Consider the following 22210-nt stretch of genomic DNA (forward strand, 5'->3'; position numbering starts at 1 on the left):
GCTTATTTCAGCAAGACAATGGCAAAACACATTCTGCACGTATTACAACAGCATGGCCCCGTGTTTAAAGAGTCCGGGTGCTAAACTGACCTACCTGCAGTCCAGACCTGTCACCACTGAAAACATTTTGCGCATCATGAAATGAAAAATACGACAAAGGAGACCCCGAACTGTTGAGCAGCTGAAATCCTATATCAAACAAGAATGGGAAAACATTTCACTTTTAAAACTGCAGTAGTTGGTCTCCTCAGGTCCCAAATGCTCACAGAATGTTGTTAAAAGAAGAGGTGATGAAACACAGTGGTAAACATAGCCCCGTCCCAACTTTTTTGGAACGTTTTTGGAACTCTTTATTATCCCAGAATATAGACACGGTTAAACTCAAACTTGTCCAAAGTATGTAATAAATGTTATATAGCAGTTGGATCTTTATTTTATTGTTTGTGGGGTTCTGCACATACACAGAAATTCTTCTTAGAATTCAAAGCCTTCTTTGTCAATAAGGAGATTGAGAAAATGTTCAAATGTTCTCTTAATTTAGGAGCTAAGATTTGTGTGTCATGGCTCAATGACTTTAACTCAAAATTCTTTTGTATTGTGCTCAGAAATGTATTTCATGTCTTTAGATTACAAATAAAGTACCTCATTTAAATCAGTGGCAGCAATCTGTAACATGTTTTATCCTGTTTGAGGCATTTTGTTCAGCCCTGAAAGGCAAACTGTATTTATTTTCTTAAAACAGAGACCTCAAACGGTCCAAGTATGGGGCCCATACTTTAAAAAATAAATTTGCTTTGCCAGTATTCAAGATATTAGCTGCATGTGTTTTTGGTTTGAATGCTGGTCCTACGTTTGATGGCAAATTGTGTGTGTGTGTATAACTGTATCTCTGCATAGGCTGTCCATGAAGCTTCCGCTGTCCTCCCTCTCGATCTATTTATATATTATGTTTTATTTATTAAATTAATAATTCTTTTCCCCAGTCTTGTGTTATTTATAATGGCTGTTTTGTCATTTATAGGTCTTTGTTTTGCCAAAACATGTCTAATAAAACATTTACCAAACAAAAAAAAAAACATTCACACTACATACACAAGTTCTGCTTTCATTTTATAGAACAGATATTTTGAAAATTGCTGGCATGTTAAACAAAGACACAGATTGCTTCACGTGAGCAGCTGCAACACCAGTAAACAGGGCTACACCACCAATACAGCACTTTAGCTCTGTTTAAAGTTCCAATCAACACTTCCATCCACTTCTTATTCTCACTATTTGTTGTGACGGTGCATGGAAACCTAAATATGGATGTTGCAGATGAGTTGCTATGGTACACAACAATAACTTTTTGATATTGCTTCTGTGGAGCTGAAGTGAGTGTTACCCTCGAAAAAACGGAAATGCAAGAGTAGCACTAAGAAGAATGCAGAAGCACCTTTTTCTAAAAGGGAGCATATCTCCTGCTATAGATAAGGCCCCTCTTGAGCTGGTATGTATGTTTGTGCGACACCAGCAAACCCTGGAGGGCTGCTGTTGAACTGCAGGGCTTAGCCTTTTTGAAAGTATTTAGAATCCAAGGGTAGGGAGTACACAAGCATTTCCACGCTTTACGCTTTCCGATAGGCCTACTGTCACTCCTCAGGTGGGGAGGGCTGTATCCATATTGGGGTTGATGCTACTGAATGCTTTGATGCCCCTAGAGTTATCAGCGTGGGACTGACTGAATGGGCTGCATGTTGGTGTGCAAAACAGGCTGGTTCCTGAACATCTAGGCACTGTCCTGGCCTCATAAGTGGCATCGGGCTCATATGCTCTAAACTGTCTGTACTAAAGCTGAGTGGACAAAGGAATTGCGGGGCATTGTAACACACCGAAAAATCTGGTTTTGCCAACAGTATGGGAGTAATAAGGTGTGTGCTTGGTGTGTACATGAGTTGTGTGTCTTTCGGCTGGCAAGGGGCCCTGTAAAACTGATATGCTTGGCATGTGCATAGGCTATGTGGCTGTTCTCTGACCCCTGTCACTCAAAGATTTACTTGCAAGCTTCTGATTAAGAACAAAAACGGATTTGAGAGGGAAAAAGCACACTTCTTTAATTGTGCATGTTGGACTTAAAATTTTGCCCCCCCCAAAAAATAAATAACAGTTCACTGAAGGAAAAAAAAAGCCATTCCACCACTGTTCCAGTTACATTATTTCAGATTTTACCACAAAACAAACACCAGAAACTGTATATTAAGAACAATTACTGTGTCTCAGAGAATATATACAACTATCTGTCTTTGGGTGGGTTTCTGTTCCTGCGTCTTCTATGATATCTGCAGGAAACAAAGAACGGAAGTAAGAGTAAGGCTTTCACTGTACAGATATTGTTTTATGGTTACTATAGGAATAGGTTTCACAATTCTGGCATGCTGATATACACCAGATATATACATATTTCAACAGATGGGTCTGTTTAACAAAAACAGGTAAAACTAAAATAAGAACAACAAAGAAAAAATGCAAGAATAAAACTATAGTAAACACTGATGAAAAGTGATATAAAGAATAGCTGATAGAAGTGGACTTACTGTCCGGTGGGGTACCAGCGGTGCTTTGTGGTGTAGAACATCTTTGAAAGCTCCTCTATTATTGAGTTCTGTTTATCTTTTAAAATTTCACCAGTGAGTTTAGACTTCAACACCAGATCATGGGTTTCTACAGGATCGCTAATGGTATCTGGTCTGGAAAGGGTCTATACAGCAAAACAGACACAAATATTTATGGCACATTACTCAGTTAACTAAAATGCATAATCTACAAAAGAAATCTTTAACATAACTTCACTTCAACTTCAGGTCAATTGCACTAAAATAGAAATAGAACCTTAATTGTGTTGAAAGCTAAGAAAGATGTAATACTGATAAAGAAGTTGATGTGAAAATGGTGTAAAGCCATCTTTTGTCTAAATACATCAAAAAGTCTGAACCTTTCCTATGACATCTATTAATAACTCATTAAGAATTGTGAGTCTCAGTGTTCCCAAGTTAAAGCACAATCTTTCAGCCACTGCTTTGTTCATCAGCGACTCCCAGCCTGATAAAGCAGAAAAATCTGACACACGTTTAATTAACCCTACTACTATGGTCATGTATAAACACATAGTGAAGGCATCAAAAGTAGATTCACGGCTCTGTTGCACCTCATCTGTTAATGTAACAATAGCTACAAACTCCTCCGCTACTATGTGTCAGATCCAGCCTTTTCCGCAGAGTGTGCTGTAGCCCCAACACTGCTAAGTGAAGGGCTGTGAAAATAAAAATGCACTTGGGTCGAGTGCATTTTCAAAATTACCACAGAATGGGTGCAGGACGTAAGAGTTTGTACAGTTGCATGCAGAAGTTTGGTGCACCTGGCAAAATCACACATTTTGTTTATTTTTGAAGTGAAAAGCAGTAAACAGATCCTCTGCAGCAAACTTAAATTAGGTACTTAAAAACATTTATCTGCAAATATTACTTTACACTTTAAAAGCAAAAAGTTTCAGAATTTAATTAATTTTTTTTTAACTGGCTCAACAGGACTAGTCAGGCAGGTCATGAATTTTCATTAGGAACCGTCAGCATATGACAACAGGAGCAGGAGTTTTGGTGGCTGTCGGGCAAAGGAAATAATAGGGTGGGGCGAAAATGAATGGAAGTTAAAGGGAGGAACGAGGGACGAAAAAAATGACAGACGTGTGCGGGTTAGTATAGCTGTGGATTAAAGCTTGGGGACCTGCCCTGAGTAAGTACATGTAGTTTGGTGGCTGTCAGGCCAAGAAATAATAGAGGTTGACTGGGAGCAAAAATTAATGGGAGTCTACGGGAGAAAAGAGGAATAATGACAAACAGATGAGTGTTGGTCAGAACAACGTTGAATTTGACTGAACAGAAACATGCTCCAATAACAATATAAAAAAAATAAATAAATAAATAAAAATAAAAAAAAATCAGGAAATTATACAAACCTCACCCTTAGGCATCAGACCCGGCCCGGATGGCTTCACTGCAGAATTTTACAAGTACTCTGCTCTTGAACTTGCTCCATTGCTCCAGGCTTGATATGTACATAGACTCAAAAGGTGAGCACTCTAAACTTAAGCTCTGATCACTCTCATTTTGAAGAATGATAAAGAACCAACAGACTGTCGTAGGTATAGACCTATTTCTCTGACCAATTATGATAGCTGTATCTTTGCAATAATCTTTGCCAACAGATTAAACAAGGTTGTGTTCTCCCTAGTACACCCAGACTAAGTGGGATTTTTACGCAATCAACGCTCCACAGATAACACATCTGTTTGATATAATGAGGTGGGTTAGAGAGGATGTTGCTCCCACTGTGGCCCTGACAGTGTCAACTGGGAGCACTTATTTTTTCGTCCTTGAGCATTTGGAATTTGGAGAGGTCTTCCTTGACCTGTTACACTTAATCTATAGGGAATCCATCGCAGCTGTAGTAACTAATAGACTCATTACCCCATACTGTACGTTATACAGAGGTACTGACCATGCAGACTATGCCTCTCCATCCATTGTTGCTCTTGCTCTAGAACTGTTAGCTGCTGCCATTCGCCTAGATCCTAACACCTTAATAACCAACCCTTCTACCATAGCAACTGCATAGCAATGGCTCGGAAATCACATAGTAATACTTAGCAACCATCCAGTAAACCTTATACACCATAGCAACCACCTAGCAACATGTTAGCAAACTCAAGCTGTACAATCACTCTGCATTTTCTTTACGAAATGTACTATTCTAGTTAGTGACTGCACATTGTAAAGCAATGAGCGACACAACTGTTAGCTGACAGGAAACTATTAATGATAATTATATACGATTAATGATTATTAATAATGTGCAATGCTACTGTTGTCCAACGGTATATTCTTCTTGTTCTTCTCGATACACTCTTTTTTTTTTTCCTCCACTAACCCGTCCCACAGTTTTCGAAGTATCGACACCATTTCAACTCCGGAATGTTTGTTCAGATCAGGAATGCTGTGCTTGTATACAACTTTTTTTAATTATTTCCTTCACCAAAGAGCCATCGAACTGCATGCACGTGCTCCTGCCATGTCCTAAAGCTCTAATCCACAGCCATACTGATCCATACTCCTCTCTGTGTCGTTTGTTCATCCTTTGTTCCTCCCTTGGACATAATTAACGTAAGAATGTTTGAAGAAGGAGCAGCATTTGATGAAAAGAACACCTTGTCAACTTCAGCATTAGAGTGAATCTATTATGCTTTGGGGTTGTATAGCACAAGACAAACTGCTTGGACAGACTGAAGAATGGATTCCACTGAATATCAGCAAATTCTAGAAGCAAATGTCACAGTCAGTCTAAAACTGAAACCAAAAAACAGGCTGGATTCTACATCAGGATAATAATCCAAAAATGACCTTACAATCCAACCTGAATATACTTCAATAAATACTTCAAGAAGATACTTCAAGAAATGCAAGCTGGAGCTTTTGCAATGGCCCTCACGGTGTCCTGACAAACATTATCAACAATCTGTAGGTAGTTATTAAACAAGGTGAGCATGCAAGAATATTGCAGAACAAGCAGCGCTGTGCAAGTAAAAGTGGGTGAAAATTCATCAAGTAAGAACAGAAAACTGCTGACTACGAAAAGCGTTTGCAAGCTCTGAGACCTGCCAATGGTGTTATTAAGCACTGACTTAGTAAAGTGCCCAAACTGTTGCACATGCCACAGTTACTATTATATTTTACTTTATGTTTCATTATATTGCACAGATTCATTTAATATAAAGCAACTGCATTAAACCCTTCAGAAAAACAACAAAAAAATACACTACAGTTTACTGATGTGTATACTTCTTTTCACTTCAAAAACCATATTTACTCCATATGCATGCAATTAGTGATTTATAAATGTGTATTTGTAGAAAAAAACAGCATTTCCCTCCTCTAAGCCAGGTGGGACTTGAGTTTGCAATATTTTCAATTAAGGAACACTCCTCCCTCTGCCCCAACATAAATTGTCATCAGGGCATGACAATGTAGTGGGAACTTGAGAAACCAGAGCTGCTCTTTGTATCTAAAAATCTGGAAACTGCAGCCTTTTTGACTAAAACTCAATGATCATACATTAAGCGTCCATGATAACATTATCATGTGTATTCAATATCATGACAGCATTCGACAGAATAGCTGAAAATGATCACATTTGAAAATATTCAGTAACTGCATTCCAACAGCAGGCAAATTCTGAAGAAAACATCCATTAGTAGTCATTAAACACCACTAAACCCATCATCTACCACATGTAAATGTTAATAAAAGGCTATACAATTTGGCTGCCATGCTCACCTTGGTCAACTCGAAGGCAATGCCTGCAGCATGGTGGAAACACACTATGGTTTTGCCATCATGTGTCACGCCAAGGTCCACATTACTAGATGAGAAGGGGGCAAATAAATTCAGTATTAGTGTCTGTCAAACTCAGTGGGGTATGTGGGTGTTAGCTGCTGCCATTCGCCTAGCACACACTTTTCAAGTTTCAAGAGTAAACAACATTAATATTAGTACTTATTTGACACAAGAACAGAGAGACATTGAGGATAGGCATGTGCCAGTATTACAAACTACATTTTTAAAAATATGTTTTTAATGTCACAAAATACGTTTAAGATGATTCATTTTTAATTATTCATTTAAAATAAAATTTAAATACCATCTATAATACTATAAAGGGTGTATCACTACGATACAACCCTGCCTTAGAACACTTAGACCTTCCGTGAAGCTGCTCCTACATAAAATATAGCATGGGACATCCCACCATGTACATAAACTGTACCAACATAAAAATGGCATTTACTGCGCTGTATCATTTAGTCATTAAGTACATGCTATGGCAATCATTACATAACAGTGCTTATTAGTATATTATTAGAAGCCTCGGTTTATCAAATATACTCTGACGAGACTACTAATTTCTGCAGGAACATCTGACTCTCCACTATATGATAGCATCAAGCTAACAACAGAATTTTTTAACACACTGTGTTCAATGCTATATTAATTTATTAATTTATTATATATAACATCAATGCATTCATCTGTTAGACCATTAGCAGTCAAGCAGGTTCGTAAGATAAGATAAGATAATCCTCTATTAATCCCACAACGGGGGAAATTTGCGGTGTTACAGCAGCACAGAAGACAGAGCAGCAGGAAATATACAAACAATATATAAAATAGAATAAACAATAAAAATATAAAGATATATGTATATGTACAAAAAAGTAAAGGGGAATTCCACCGATTTTTCAAAATTCCTGCATAATTAAATAGTCAAGATGCAAATAAAGTCAAGATGTCTGAAGTTTAATGCCTATAAGTGTGTGTTTATTCTTTTAGCTCAGTTTCCTTGGTCTGGACCAAAGCAGAAGATGATACACTGTTGCATTTCAGTTCTAGTGCACTTAGCATTCACACTGACATATTTGACATTGAACAAAAAGTTGTAAATAAAAGTCATATGGGTAAAAGACACAACTGATTGGACAGATTTTATAATTGTAATAATGTCCACCAAACTTTCTGAATCATGTTGATCTCTGTTCTGGCTGGGCTTGTTGGGTTTATTTGTGTGTTGTTTTATCCATCTTGTGATATCAGAGCAATAAGCCATGAGCCACTCGCTGCATTACAGTGATTTTGCATGACATGAAGCAGGGTGAAATCCCTGTAACACACACTAGAGTGGCTTACTACTTTTACAAAACAGAGATACCTTGGCACAATAATACATAATTTGTGTGTGCAGTGAGATGTGTATATTGAGTATTTTATAATAGCTTTGAACATGTCTCAGCTTTGCTTTAAAAGTGAATCTTTTATCCATTGTATAATTACCAATTCAGAGCTTCAGAAACTTGCCTTTTCCATATTCCAAAGAAGTTACACAGAGAGAAGACGACAGTTCATTCTGTCTTCGGTCCGTTTACTTTTGTACTTGAGTCATATTGTGCTCATAAATCAAATGAACTGCACAAGAGTTCATTTTGAAGCGAACTAAGACCAACCTACTCAGCAGGTCGTGGTACGCTTATCTGGTGCATACCAGAATTCAGATGGCAGCATTGTCACTTGCTCTAAAAAAAAGAAAAAAAATCCTTTCATGGTGGAGGGGTAAATGCAGGGTGTTGTAAGGCAAAATAGTCCCCAAAAAGCGCATATTACTTCAGAATATTTTACCATTATTAACGATGCATATAAAAAGTCAAGTCAAAACACATATAGGTTCACAAGTGGCTTTGGATAGTAAATAAAATGGTTATATATGCACTGAAATTGTCATGATCCCTGGTTTCTGTCACCACCACTATAAGAAATCAGAGTTGGTAAGTCTCTCTACAATGAACCATTTCAAATCAAACCACTGGGTTTACAGTACCACTGACCCATTAAATTATGCACCTCTAGAAATCTGTGGTGAAACTGCATCTTGTTTGAATAAATTGCAACGGCAATGTTTCAAAGTGTCCAAGATATGTTACCGTGCATATTTAATATCGCAGTATACCGAATTACTGAACACCAGCACATGTCTAATTGAGGACTGAAAATATCTGCTACTTAACATATTGGTTTCAATATGTTCAGCCCTCATAGATGAAATTCATGGAAGCACTAGTCAGCTTCTCATTCACCAGCTTCTTGTTTGAATTTTCCCGTTCCACCTTAAATTGTGCAGCAGTTAAATTCCGTACGAATGAGAACGAGAAGCTGGCGAATAAGAAGATGACTTCAGCCTCGTAAAAAGTAGAACATTGGGAGCCATTTTAAAACTGTTCTACTTTTGTGGAAAAGTTTCAGCTGGTGATGCAAGAAAAGCAGCTACAGCTGAGCTAAAGCTTAAAGCAGAGCAAAGTAAGTCTGCATTTTTGTTTGTATTATATTTTTAGCCTACACTAGGACATTAGCACGTGCTGAGACATATGTACAGCCAAGATGGTAAAATGGACTGGCTCCCAAGGTGGTTTGATTTTTGTTGAAAGGACAAAATGACTCTTATTAACATTTGGGTTGCGACCCCTGCACTAGCTTTTAATGTAGCGTGCACGCCACAGACGGGCACTGCACTTCCGCACTTTGCAAAGTGCCTTTTGCGTTCCATCAACATTACGTTATCAATTAAAATTTAGAAAATCGATTTTTTGACATTTGCGAATCGATTCAGAATCATCTACTTCCGCATTGCGATGCATCTAAGAATCAATTTTTCCCCCCACCCTTACTGCTAATACCCAACACTAATTATACTTACCAGTTTTGATCAGAAGCTGGTATTTGATGTGACACTGTGGCATGAGACGACACAGGACCAACTGCAAAAAACATGAAAATTTAATGTTAAAGCATCGTTCTAATAAAGTATATTACAACAGATTTTATTCTGAAATAGTGATTGAGTAAAAATCACTAAGGCGCTCCAAGAAAGAACAAGTAAAAAAAAAAAAGCTACAAATTCAAGAGTTTTCATACTCTTTGTATGAATCATTTTGACCAAGTCAACAAAGGCAATTAATATGAAATTAAATACACATTTAAGTCACGTCTTTCTGCTGCACTTAACCATTTTTTTTCTAAATGTATGCCTGCATTTTCAGACACTGCAGTAACACATTCAACAATAACAGTAGCATGCTGAGGCAGCATCAGGCTCGCTAGCCTATAAATTGATAAACATTTTGCCCTTCAATTTTTGTCATTTCCTTACTTTGCTATGTACCAAAAATGATAAATACCATATGTCGGGCCACTTGCGAAATCTACTTTCAGAATTTTAGATGTTCGAACACAGGCTTAAAGTTGGATAGATCCTTTGCGCTAGATGTCATATGGCAGACTAAAAGCGATGTTGTGCCGAATGCGCGTGCAATGTCTTTTACTCGAAAGTGGAAGTAATCTGCTTTTACCTTACTTATATCAACTAGAAAAACTTGCAAAAGATCACATTCATTTCAATCAACAATAAAGTAAATCACTGTTTTACACAGTGCACACAACCCACGTATTCTTCTAAACTACAGTGACTCTTAATGAATAATAAGAGAAAATAGTGTAGCCTTAAAGCTGCTATTCCTTGACAAGGAAATATACATATGACTCTCACGCACTAATCGTCTCTCATTTCTTACCAATCTGGTTTAAGTTCTTTAGACTTTGCACTCTTATAACTGAGAAATCTTCATAGAAGTCTTGCAACAAAGGCAGTAATTTGTAAAGAAAAAAAAAAAATCAGTAAATGCGACCCATTACAAATCTAGATACACTGGTATCGGTGCCATGTAACTTGCACACATTTACTGCTAAAATCATTTCATTGTCAACTCAAAATACAGTGACAGGGAAATGCTATATATCCCTGCTGAAAAAGGACCATTAGAAACCATTAGGATTAAAACCATTAGATTGAATGTTTTTGCTTTCTAATGGGAATTGGCTTAATGGTTTCCAATATAGACCACTAGTTTACTGTAGAACACCTTTAGTTCCCAATAGGAAACAATTAAATGCATTTAAAATCAGCCATTAGTCACCTGTTAAACCATTAGGATCCTTTACATTGTGATATGCACAGACTGAGAAATACGAAAGAAATCCAGGTAAGAGCATACATGCACTGAGAAATCCGATTACTGATCTGAAGTCCAGCTCTCTTTATCGTATTTCTTAATCGGATTTCTAGACATTATTCCGATCTGAGACATCAGAGTACGTTGTTTACACGACCATTTGAATAATCAGATAACTGCAGAAATCCGATTATGTAAACGCACTTAATTTCACCTGGCTAATAGCTAATGAAACAGCAAAGAGAAATATTTAAAACTAACACTGATAATTTGGAGACAAATGTACTTATTTGCATTTATAAGCACTCCAGCTGGTTTCCTGATACGTTTAATCTGCAATGGCAAAGTCTGGATTGAAAGTCTATGTTTTTTCAAAAACTAGTGAAGCTTAATGGCACAGTTAGTGTTATACCCAAGTTTGGCCAAAGTTTTCCTGTCTAGCTATCTGCTATCATCACAGTGTTTATGTACAGGTCAGCTGTTAGAGTAAGTTACATCACTGTCCTTGTACATGTTTTCATTGTATGCCAAAAAGGAGAGAAATACGGTTTGTTCTCTGTCATAGCGACCAGGCCACGGTGCTGTACTTTAGGAAACACTAACGGTGTTTAGATGATTAGCCAAAGTCCTACGTGTGTTACTTTAGGGCTGGGCGATATGGCCAAAATGTTATCATGAAAAAATGATCACGATAAACATCAAATCATTATTTCTTTAAGTTTAAAGGCTGAATTTTGCTCCCAAGTGGTTAACTGACCAGACTGATTTGTGTTTTAAAGTTTCATTTAACTTTGGAACATAATTTAATATATGTACACCACCAATAATCACGCAATGTTGCTTATTACCTGATTTGTGAAAACTTTGGCATGAGTGATTTATACAGTTCTGCTCATATTTTCATGTGTAATAATTTAACGTTTGGGGCAAATATAGAACATTAATGCATATATCTTTGATAACTGATCATGTATAAAGATAACAGCATACATATTTTAATTATATATAATTAACTTTTCTGATTTGTGAAATATTTCACAAGGATATTTTTCTCTAGTAGTCCTTTATTAATAAGTTGTGGAAATAAAAGGCTAAATATTTCAAGGGACTGACTCTGAGATGCTATTTACAGTAACAATAGCAATGAAATTTCACTTGTTTTAGGCATTATATGATTTGTGAAAATTTTCACAAAGTTTGTTTTTTATTTATACAGTTCTGCTCGTATTTTCATGTGTAATAATACAGTAGTTCAGCTTCTGGGGCAAATAAAGAACATTAACGCATATAACTGATAACTCATTGTGTGTAGAGATAAAACTAGACAAAAATGAACTTTGATTTGTGAAATATTTTACAACTATACTAAACACAGTGTTTTTTTTTTTAACAAACTTTATTCGGTTTATGGAAAAAGATATCCAGTTCACAGGTTTTTCCTTTATGTTACTGTAAACTCTTTGCACATGTTCTACAGTTGAATGTTTTCATATGTAAAGCCAAATTATGACAGGGTAAGCCAAAGCTACCAAACTCTACCAAACTTAAAAATGTCTTGTTACACAAAAAGTAGTGTTGATATTACGTTTATCTTATATTGTTGATGTTCTGTTCATTTGTGTGCTGTATCTTCTACATGTACTGAAACTATTATTTGATATTATTTGATTATTTGTTTACTTTAGCTTTCCATTAACCAAATAATGTCTTTTTATTCTAAAATCAAAAGAAATAAAACTAGTAAATGACAAAAGTTTTCACAACCTGGAACATTGATTAAAGCCTGCTTGATCATTTTACATTTGACGTTTGCGTTGCTGTGCCAGTGTTTGCCTAATTAACTGGAATACCCTTTTCAGGTGAAAATGCAAATGTCATAATATAAAACAATGAAAGTTTGTAAAAATCATATAATACCCAAAACAAGTTAATAACATTGCTAATGAAAATGTCTTTATTTTATGTCTATATTTAAATTTAGCACTGACTTACAAAAGAATGACAAGAGATGAAACATTTCGGATGTCAGGCGAGTTGATTTGAATCTACTTCCATCTCTCTACATGTTCAGTTAAAGTTATATGCATTTCATGTATGCAATTTTTCAGTATTTCCCCCCAAAAATCTACTTCTATATTACTACACATGAAAATGTGGGTAGAACTGTATAAATTAAAAAAAAAAAAACTGTTTGTGTTTTCACAAATCAGATAATGCCTACAATAATTGAAGTTTCATTGTTGTTACTGTAAATAGCCTTTGAGTCAAACCCTCCAAATACGCAGCTCCTTATTGCCAAAACTTTTTAATAAAGGACTGATAAAACGTAACTGTGAAATTTCACAAATCAGAAAAAATACATTTGTCTGTTGTTATGTCGCTATACATGATCAGTTATTAAAGTTATATGCATTCATGTTATATATTTGCCTTTTACTGTATTATTACACAAGAAAATGTGAGCAAAAAATTATAAATCACTCAAATATGCCAAACTGCATTTGTGAAAGTTTTCACAAATCAGGTAATAACCAACACTGCATGATTATTGGTTGTGTACATATATTGTGTTCCAAAGTTAAACACAAACATTTTTCAGCTTTTTTTGTGCAAAACATTTTAATCAATGGCTGACAAACAATTCTAGCCTGCTTTCATCTTTCATCTTGTCCATATATGGACAAAAGTATTGGAACACGTCCTCTTAATGTTTAAATTCAGGTGTTTAATTTAGTCAAGTCAAGTCAAGTCAAGTCAAGTGGCTTTTATTGTCATTCCATCTATGTACAAGTACACAGAGGAGCGAAATTACGTTCCTCCAGGAACAAAGTTCAACAAGAAACAAAAAGTACAAAAGTACAAAATTACAAAGTGTGAATGTGCAGACAGTGCGCAAACAAAAATTAAACTAGAAACAAAACAATAAATACGATAAATTAAACAGACATTAGACACAGTAAACAGATCGGACAGTGTAGCACCGACACAGCACAGATTTCTGGACATGAGGTAGTGGAATAAGGTGCAGACATATTTAACATGACGTGATCTGTAAGTTACATCAGATAACATACATATACACAGCAGTTACTTAGGTAGTGAAAACAGTGTAAACACAGTATTGGCAACAATGTTCCAGATAGATAGTGCAAGTACAGCATCAAAAGAGGTGTGTATGAGTGTGTAGGGGGGGGATTTAGTTCAGTCCTTGTGAGTTTAAAAACCTGATTGCTTGAGGGACAAAGCTGTTGCAGAGCCTGGCAGCGATGGCATGGATGCTCCGGTACCTTCTGCCAGACGGCAGCAGTGAAAAAAGTCTGTGTGAGGGATGGATGGGGTTGTTCACGATGCTGGTGGCTTTGAGGATGCAGTGTGTGGTGTAGATGTCCATGATGGAGGGGAGAGAGACCCTGATGATCTTCTCAGCTGTCCTCACTATGCGCTGTAGGGTCTTGCGATCAGAGGCGGTGCAATTCCCAAACCAGGCAATGATGCTCAGAATGCTCTCCACAGTCCCCCTGTAGAACATGGCGAGGATGGGAGGAGGGAGATGAACTTTCTTCAGTCTCCATAGGAAGCAGAGGCGCTGCTGGGCTCTCTTGGCTATGGAGTTGGTGTTGAGGGACCAGGTGAGGTTCTCTGTGATTTGGACGCCGAGGAACTTGGTGCTCTGGACGATTTCCACAACAGAGCCAGTGATGTTCAGTGGGGCGTGGTCACCCCACACTCTTCAGAAGTCAACAACCATCTCCTTAGTTTTGTCTACATTCAGAGACAGGTTGTTGGTTCCGCACCAGTCTGTTAGCCACTGCACCGCCTCTCTGTACGCTGACTCCTCAGTCTTGCTGATCAGACCCACCACAGTCGTGTCATCAGCAAACTTGATGTGATTTGAGCTGTACTTTGCAGTACAGTTATGAGTCAGCAGGGTAAACAGCAGCGGACTGAGCACACAGCCCTGAGGGGCGCCAGTGCTCAGTATGGTGGTGCTGGAGATGTTATTACCTATCCTGACTAACTGAGTTGTCTTAGTCAGGAAATCCAGGACCCAGTTATAGAGGGAGGCGTTCAGGCCCAGCAGGCTCAGTTTTCCAATCAGCTGCTGAGGGATGATGGTATTGAATACTGAACTGAAGTCTATGAACAGCATTCTGACATAGGTGTCTTTATTGTCCAGGTGGGTGAGAGCCAGGTGGGGTGTGGTGGAGATGAGCGGTTGGGGCGATATGCAAATTGCAGTGGGTCCAGTGAAGGAGGAAGCTGGTCTTTAATGTGCCTCATGTCAAGCCTCTCAAAGCACTTCATGATTGGAGTGAGTGCAATGGGACGGTAGTCATTGAGGCAGGACACTGGAGACTTCTTTGGCACAGGGATGATGGTGGTGGACTTGAATCACGTTGGAACAACTGCAGTGCTCAGAGAGATGTTGAATATGTCCGTGAGAACATCAGCCAGCTGTTCAGCGCATTCTCTGAGCACTCTGCTTGGTATGCCGTCGGATCCTGGAGCTTTCCGTGGGTTGACTCTGTGTAGAGTTCTGCGCACATCAGCTGTGGACAGACACAGTACTTGTTCACCTGGAGGAGGAGTGGTTTTCCTCGCCGTCATGCCGTTCTGTGCTTCAAACTGAGCATAGAGGTTGTTTAGCGCATCTGGAAGGGAGGCATCACTGTCACAAGCAGGTGGAGGTGACTTGTAATTGGTGATGGCCTGGATGCCCTGCCACATACGCCGTGTGTCAGCAATGTTTTGAAAATGTTCATGGATTTTCTTTGAGTAGGCACGCTTAGCCTCTTTGATGGCCCGGGAATGCTTGGCTCTTGCTATCCTGAGGCTTGCTCTGTCCCTTGACTTGAAAGCCTTGTCACGGGTACCAGTAGCATGCACACCTCTGCAATCATTCATGGTTTCTGGTTGGGGTGAGTTGTGACGAGTTTGGAGACAGTAACATCAATGCACTTGCTGATGTAGCCAGTCACTGATTCTGTATACTCCTCCAGGTTGATGGAGTCACTGGAGGTTGCTGCTTCTCTGAACATCTCCCAGTCAGTGTGCTCAAAACAGTCCTGAAGAGCAGAGATAGCTCCTGGTGGCCAGGTTCTCACTTGCTTCTGGTCTGGTTTGGCACGTCTGATGAGCGGCCTGTATGTTGGAACGAGCATCACAGAGATGTGGTCTGAGTAGCCGTAGTGGAGGCGGGGCTCAGCCCTGTACGCGCTGGGGATGTCTGTGTAAACAGGATCCAGCACATTAGCCCCCTGGGTTGCAAAGTCCACATACTAGTAAAATTTGGGGAGCACTGACTTCAGATTTGCATGGTTGAAATCTCCAGCAACAATAAACAGTCCGTCTGGGTGTGTGTTTTGCAGATCGCTGATAGCGCTGTACAGCTCATTCAGTGTGGCGTTAGCATTAGCACTGGGAGCTATGTACACCGCTACTATGAACAGCATATTTAGCTCTCTTGGCAAGTAAAATGGCCTGGCTCTGACAATCGCAAACTCCACCAGAGGTGAGCAGTGACTAGAGACTAGCGCCACGTTTCTACACCATTCAGTGTTGATGTAAACACACAGTCCTCCACCTCGAGTCTTACCGCACAGCTCAGCGTCTGTGTCCACATGGAAGCACAACAGGCCGTCGAGCTGAATGGCTAAGTCCGGAGTTGAGCTCATCATCCATGTCTCCATAAAAACGAAAACACAGCAGTCTCTGAACTCACGCTGGGTAGCCCGCTGAATCCGGAGGTAGTCCAGTTTATTCTCCAAGGAACAAACGTTTGATAGAAGAAGTGATGGAACGGCTGGTCGTCTGGGGTTAGCCATTAGCCTAGCGCGCACCTCGCCTCGCTTTCGCCCAGCAGGCTCACGCAACGCCGTGGATCTTAGCAGGCCTAGCTCGCGCAGCTCTTCCCGCAGTTTGTGTGGAAGTAGAGATTGAGGCTGATTTCTCAGCTGTAGCAGGCTCTGGCGATGGTAGACGCTGGTGCTGGTTAACGCAGTCATGATATATAGTTTTGGTCAGGTTACACGACAGATAGTAGACAAAAAACAGCAAAAAAGCACCGCTTTGCTGTTCCCAAAGTGGCCGCTGCAGCTACCCGCCGCGCCGGCGGAACCTTTGTTTCAGCGTTTTAGTCCCACTACCACAGGTGTATAAAAGCTCACAAGAATGATACTGACATGATACTGTAATAGGATGCAACTGCTGCAACAAGTCACTTCACGAAATTTCTTCCCTCTTAGATATTCCACGATCAACTGTGAGTGGTGGTATTTAAAAGTGGAACCACAGTAACTCAGCCATGAAGTATCAGATCACAAAGTTACAGAGAAGGGTGGACATCACTCCAAAATCTTGTATAAAGCTTTCCAGAAGAGTGGAAGCTATTATAGCTGCAAAAGCGGGGCCAACTGCACATTAAAGCCTGTAAATTTAGAATGGGATATCATAAAAGCTCCTGCAGGTGTAATGTGTAGGTATCCATTTGTCCACCTAATGTATGTTGCTTCAGAATGACATAAACCTTTATAATGATGGCATGCCAGAATCTGCAGTTAATGCCATATTTTAATCTGATGATCTTAAAGAGCTATGCCACTTCTGTGGAGAAAAAAAACACATGGACAATGAAAAAAGCAAACGCAGGAAAAAGAGGAAAGGACAAGACTGCACTACTGTCTGGGTAAGAAGTCCAATTAAGCAAATCCTTTGTTCTGGTCCTGATCAGTGTAGGAAATTTAGGACAAATCTTTAAGAATACATAGGACACATACTATAGTTTACAACAACATTCACTTTGAACATCTATAATGTTGTAAATACACGTGATCTTGATAGATTTAGTGTGACAACTGCACCCGGTGGTACCACATAACTTGACATAAAGAAGCCCTACAGCTGCCTTGCGTGCAAATAAGCTTTGATGTTTGAGGCATGAGGACAATATTACTTCAAAGCACCCTTTACTGCGTGGCAAAGGGATCACTCCCTAAACAGTGTTTTAAAAAGATAACACAAGATTAACACAATTTATATTTTGGATTATTTTGTAAATTCCTTTAAGTTTATTCTTGTTGGTTGTTAAACAAAGGAAGTATTGTTCATGTTTCTTGATTCAATTTTGGTCCCTGTCTGTTAGGCTTGTTCATAATGGACACTGTGCAAATTATGCCATATGACTTTAAAAGTAAGTATTTTAAATAAGTGTTTCACTATTTTTAGTAGAGATTCATTCAAGTATTCTGATGCCCCCCTTATCAGTGTTTATACATTCTAGTAATCAATGTTTTTTTAGGAGAAGAGTTGGTAAGACCTGGTTGGTCTTTTAATATTTTTCTGAGGAGATACATTAGTCACAGATTCTGATGGCAGCAGCCACAGTTGGTGGTGACCCCTTTGCCAAGACCCATCTATCCACTCTAGTCATAATTGTTTTTTGGCTGAAAAGGTGAAGGGATGTCATCTGAAAAGATATGGTTGGACTTTAATTTTTATGGAGAGGCACTGCAGTCACATATTCTGACAGCAGCTGTCAGAATTGGTGACCTCTATGCACAGGCCCATCTATCCACTCTAGTCATATAGACTTTGTTTGGCTGAAAAGATAAAGGGATGGTAAGCCACCTGAAAAGATTTGGTTGGTTTTTCACATTTTTTGTGCAGATGCAATCAGAATTGGTGACCCCTAGGCCAAGGCCAGTCTGTCCACTCCAGTCATGAAGGCTTTTTTGGCTGAAAAGGTGAAATGATGCAAAGTCACCAGGAAAGATCTGGTTGGACTTTAATTTATTTTTATGGAGATGCAGTGCAGTCACATATTCTGACAACTGTCAGATTTGGTGACCCCTAAGCCAAGGCCAATCTGTCCACTCAAGCCATGAAGGCTTTTTTGACTGTAATAGGGAAGGGATGGTAAGTTGTGTAAAAGACATATCTTTCACTGTTTTGCAGAAATGCAGTGGGGTCACACATTCTGATTGTAGCTGTGATAACTGATCACTCTTGTGCAAGGACTTGTGTGACAGGCCCAGCCATTACATTATCCTCATTCAATGCCAACCTTCAAAACTAGAGTTTAAAGACCTGCCATAGGCAAATTTGTCACAATTCCATTATCTACCATAAGAATGTATCACTCCGCTGTGACTCTATAAAAAAATAAAACAATGATAAAATAACCAAAACCTTTTAGGAGACGTATCATTTTTTTTTTTTTACATTTTACCCAAAAGCCATTATGACCACAATTAAGCCTGATTAAGGGTAACCTTAAATGGTACACCTTATTTGTTAAGCACGAACAGGCGCGAGGGGTGAGATCATTCTTCCAGCAGCTTTAGAATGCCTCTATTTATGGAAGTATCATGCTTCATGGACAAAATGAAACTTATTATTCTGAATGTTACTCGATGCTTTTATTGTGTGTGTGAGTGTGTGTGTGTGAGTATTAATTTGTGGTTTATTGCGCCTGGCGTTTTGCCTTTGTCAGGCATTTAGGACAACTCTTTGTCCTAAAAATTTGCATTTTTTCACATTTTACTACACTTTAACAACGTTAGCTGCTAGAATTACTGTATCAACCAAATACTGTATACCATTGCTGTTCTGGTACTCCACATACTCTCAGTACCGTGTACTGCCTGTGTTCTATTTTGTATTTATTGTAAGTCTTTCGTATTTGTTTATTGTACTGTAATTTATGCACTGTGTATATTGAATTGTCTTGCTGTTGTGTTCCTGTGTTGCACCATGGTCCTTGAAGAATTTTGTTTCGTTTCACTGTGTACTAGTATACAGCTGAAACGACAATAAAGTCTGACTTGACTTGAAAAAAGCTTGCTGTTGTCTGGGGTAGGTATTGTCTAATTTTTCTCATTTGACGTTAACATATGTAGAAATCTGTACTGAAATATTTGTGACCATGTATATGTATGTAATTAATAGACAAAATGAAACACACACATTTCTCATCGTTAGGCTTGCAGAAAGTAGCAGGACGAGAAACGAAAGCACGTCGGCTCACGTAGTCTGCGTAAAGCGCTCGTGCATTGTGAACAGAAACTGCGAAATTGTGCCCTCTACGGTCACAGAGCCAACTCGACGGTCACAGAATTCGGTGTAACACCGGAAACGTTATAGTTGAGCTATCCCCATGTTAGTCAACATCTAACAAGTCATATAATTAAACTCACATCTTGTGTCATTGAGGAACTACTGAGGGGTAGCATATAATGTCAATGTGTGAAGGTCCAATGGCATTCAAAACATGAATAGACTAGGACAGAAAATCGAAAAACTGTTGTGTGGAATCAGTTCTGTCGATTCTCCTCGCTTGGAATCCGAAGCAACTGTCCTTGAATCAAACGGCCCTACAACTATGTATCCAGCAATAAAAAAAAAACTTGTTTTATTTCCACACCTTTGGAATTTATCCGTTAGCCGTATTATTTTTTTACCTCGATTTTCAGTCACAAACAGTGAAATGCTAGGTAACTTACTTCAATACATGCATTCTAATGAAATTCCAGGGTCATACATACGTACATACGTTCTCTACAACTATATGGCTGGCTTGCTTGGATGTTTATTTGCTAAAATTAACACCCACCAATGGTGACTTTCGAAGCAAAGCACAGCCCGAGACCGCTCATTTACAGCACTTTCGCAGTACTAGGTAAAGCTAGTCAAAACTCAAATACGACTCGTCCATCCTCTATTCTGTATAAAAATGCTGCTTACCTTTGAGTTTACTTAAATTTCTGCTACAGCAAACGCGAGTAAGCACCCGCGACAGCCAGTTTACTTGACCCCATCCAGCCATGCTTTCCAGCTGTAGCACCGTCAAGTAATGTCTTCTTCTTTCACGATCCGGCGGTTGGCTGACCGGCTTATAGGGCGTTACCGCCATCTATTGGTGTGGTCTCATGAAGGATACTAAGGTTTATATATATATATATATATATATATATATATATACACATATATATATATATATATATATATACTATATATATATATACACATACATATATATAATATATATGTGTGTGTGTGTGTGTGTGTGTGTGTGTGTAACCTATACAGAGTTGATAGGAAACCTAGAGGTGGGAGGGAAGCTATTTACATTAAATCTACTAGCCAAGTAAAAACTCTTAATGCATTATCCAAACAAAATTGTTTTGATTTTTGAGCCTTAAATGTGTACACAGGATGCAATAACAGTTTTGTGGTAGCTGGGTGTATGTGATTTTAATCTGAACTGGTTAACTAATGCATCCGGTCACTTGAAGGAAGTGTGTGGACGTCTATCTCTAATGTAACTAATTACAGAACTAACACAACCAAACCTGTGTGGACCCACCAAGTCAACACTTAATAGACTAAATTTTATCCAACAGACCTGACAAAATTCTTTCCGTAGGTATATTTGACCCTGGTTTTAGTGACCACCACTGCCCTATTGGATATATTAGAAACATAATAATAAAAAAGTCAGTCTTTCAGATGGTGGTAAGAAGAGATTTTTAAAAATGTAATGACCAAGCCTTTTTTAAATGACCTGGTGCTCAGTTAAATCCATTACATTTCTGAAATCCCAAATTTTGACTTGGCATTAGACCATTTTAGCAAAACATTCCAGTTACTTATCTTCAGGCAGCTATGGAATAAATGTACTTACTACATCAGGACAGCTAATGCAGATTTCTACCCTCCATTAGTTACAAATTCAGCTTCAAACTCAAAAACATATCGGTGCCTATTCTAACCCGTATCTAAATTAATGATCATCATATTTTAAAGAGAGATCTGCCAAGCATTTAATACTCACTTTGCAGCTGCTGGACATTTATTTGACTATACTAATATGGTAGCGCCTCTCAATGAAATAGATACTCCCCCTGCTGTAAGACATGGTCTATTTAAAATTCATCCTTTCTCTCCTCACATAGTAGCTAAAGCCTTCAACACCATAGCCACTAAAAAGTACAGGAAAGGACCTCATTTTCTGGAACTTGTGACCCTGATCATTTTAGAACACATTACATATATGTATCTATCTAATCTATTTTATCAAGCAGAATTCATGTTATATGGAAAACAGCACATGTAATACCGTTTCACAAGGGAAGTGATGCCTCAGATCTTAATAACTGTAAAACCATCTTAAAATTGGCCGCTTTTCCACTGTCAGGCCAAATGGTTCTCAGGTCCGTACTGGGCTGTTCCACGCTGGTCCAGACTCATGAGACTGGTTACGCTTTCTTTTTCTATCTGTTGTACCGCTAAATCAGAACCAGGAAATACCCAAGAAAACTACACAAACGAAAAGCTAATTGCTCACACCACCTACCACAAAACATGATTGATTCCATCTGTTACTCCAACTCCAGTCTCTCAGTGTGCACCCATCTTCTTTATCCTCTACACTGTAAAATATAACAATTGAACTAACTTAATTTTTTTAAGGTTTACTCATCTGTTACACTTACTACTGCAAATATAGTAGCACATACTATTTTTTGTATTATCCTTAGTTACTTAGGTAAAGCTAGTTAAGATCATTTA

At 38.5% G+C, this 22210-nt stretch overlaps 1 protein-coding gene across 1 annotated transcript; it reads right to left on the bottom strand.

Moving 5' to 3' along the window:
• Positions 1–1093: 1093 nt before the first annotated feature.
• Positions 1094–20516, bottom strand: mrpl42 (mitochondrial ribosomal protein L42). The gene is made up of 5 exons (XM_036577075.1): positions 20384–20516; positions 9331–9391; positions 6366–6450; positions 2574–2737; positions 1094–2318 (listed from the first exon to the last, which is right to left on the bottom strand). Exons 1-5 carry the CDS (start codon positions 20463–20465, stop codon positions 2273–2275), a joined length of 438 nt encoding a protein of 145 aa, XP_036432968.1. The 5' UTR covers positions 20466–20516; the 3' UTR covers positions 1094–2272.
• Positions 20517–22210: the final 1694 nt, after the last annotated feature.

The sequence above is a fragment of the Colossoma macropomum genome, unplaced genomic scaffold, assembly GCF_904425465.1.
Source record: "Colossoma macropomum unplaced genomic scaffold, Colossoma_macropomum, whole genome shotgun sequence".
Taxonomy (NCBI): Eukaryota; Metazoa; Chordata; class Actinopteri; order Characiformes; family Serrasalmidae; genus Colossoma; species Colossoma macropomum.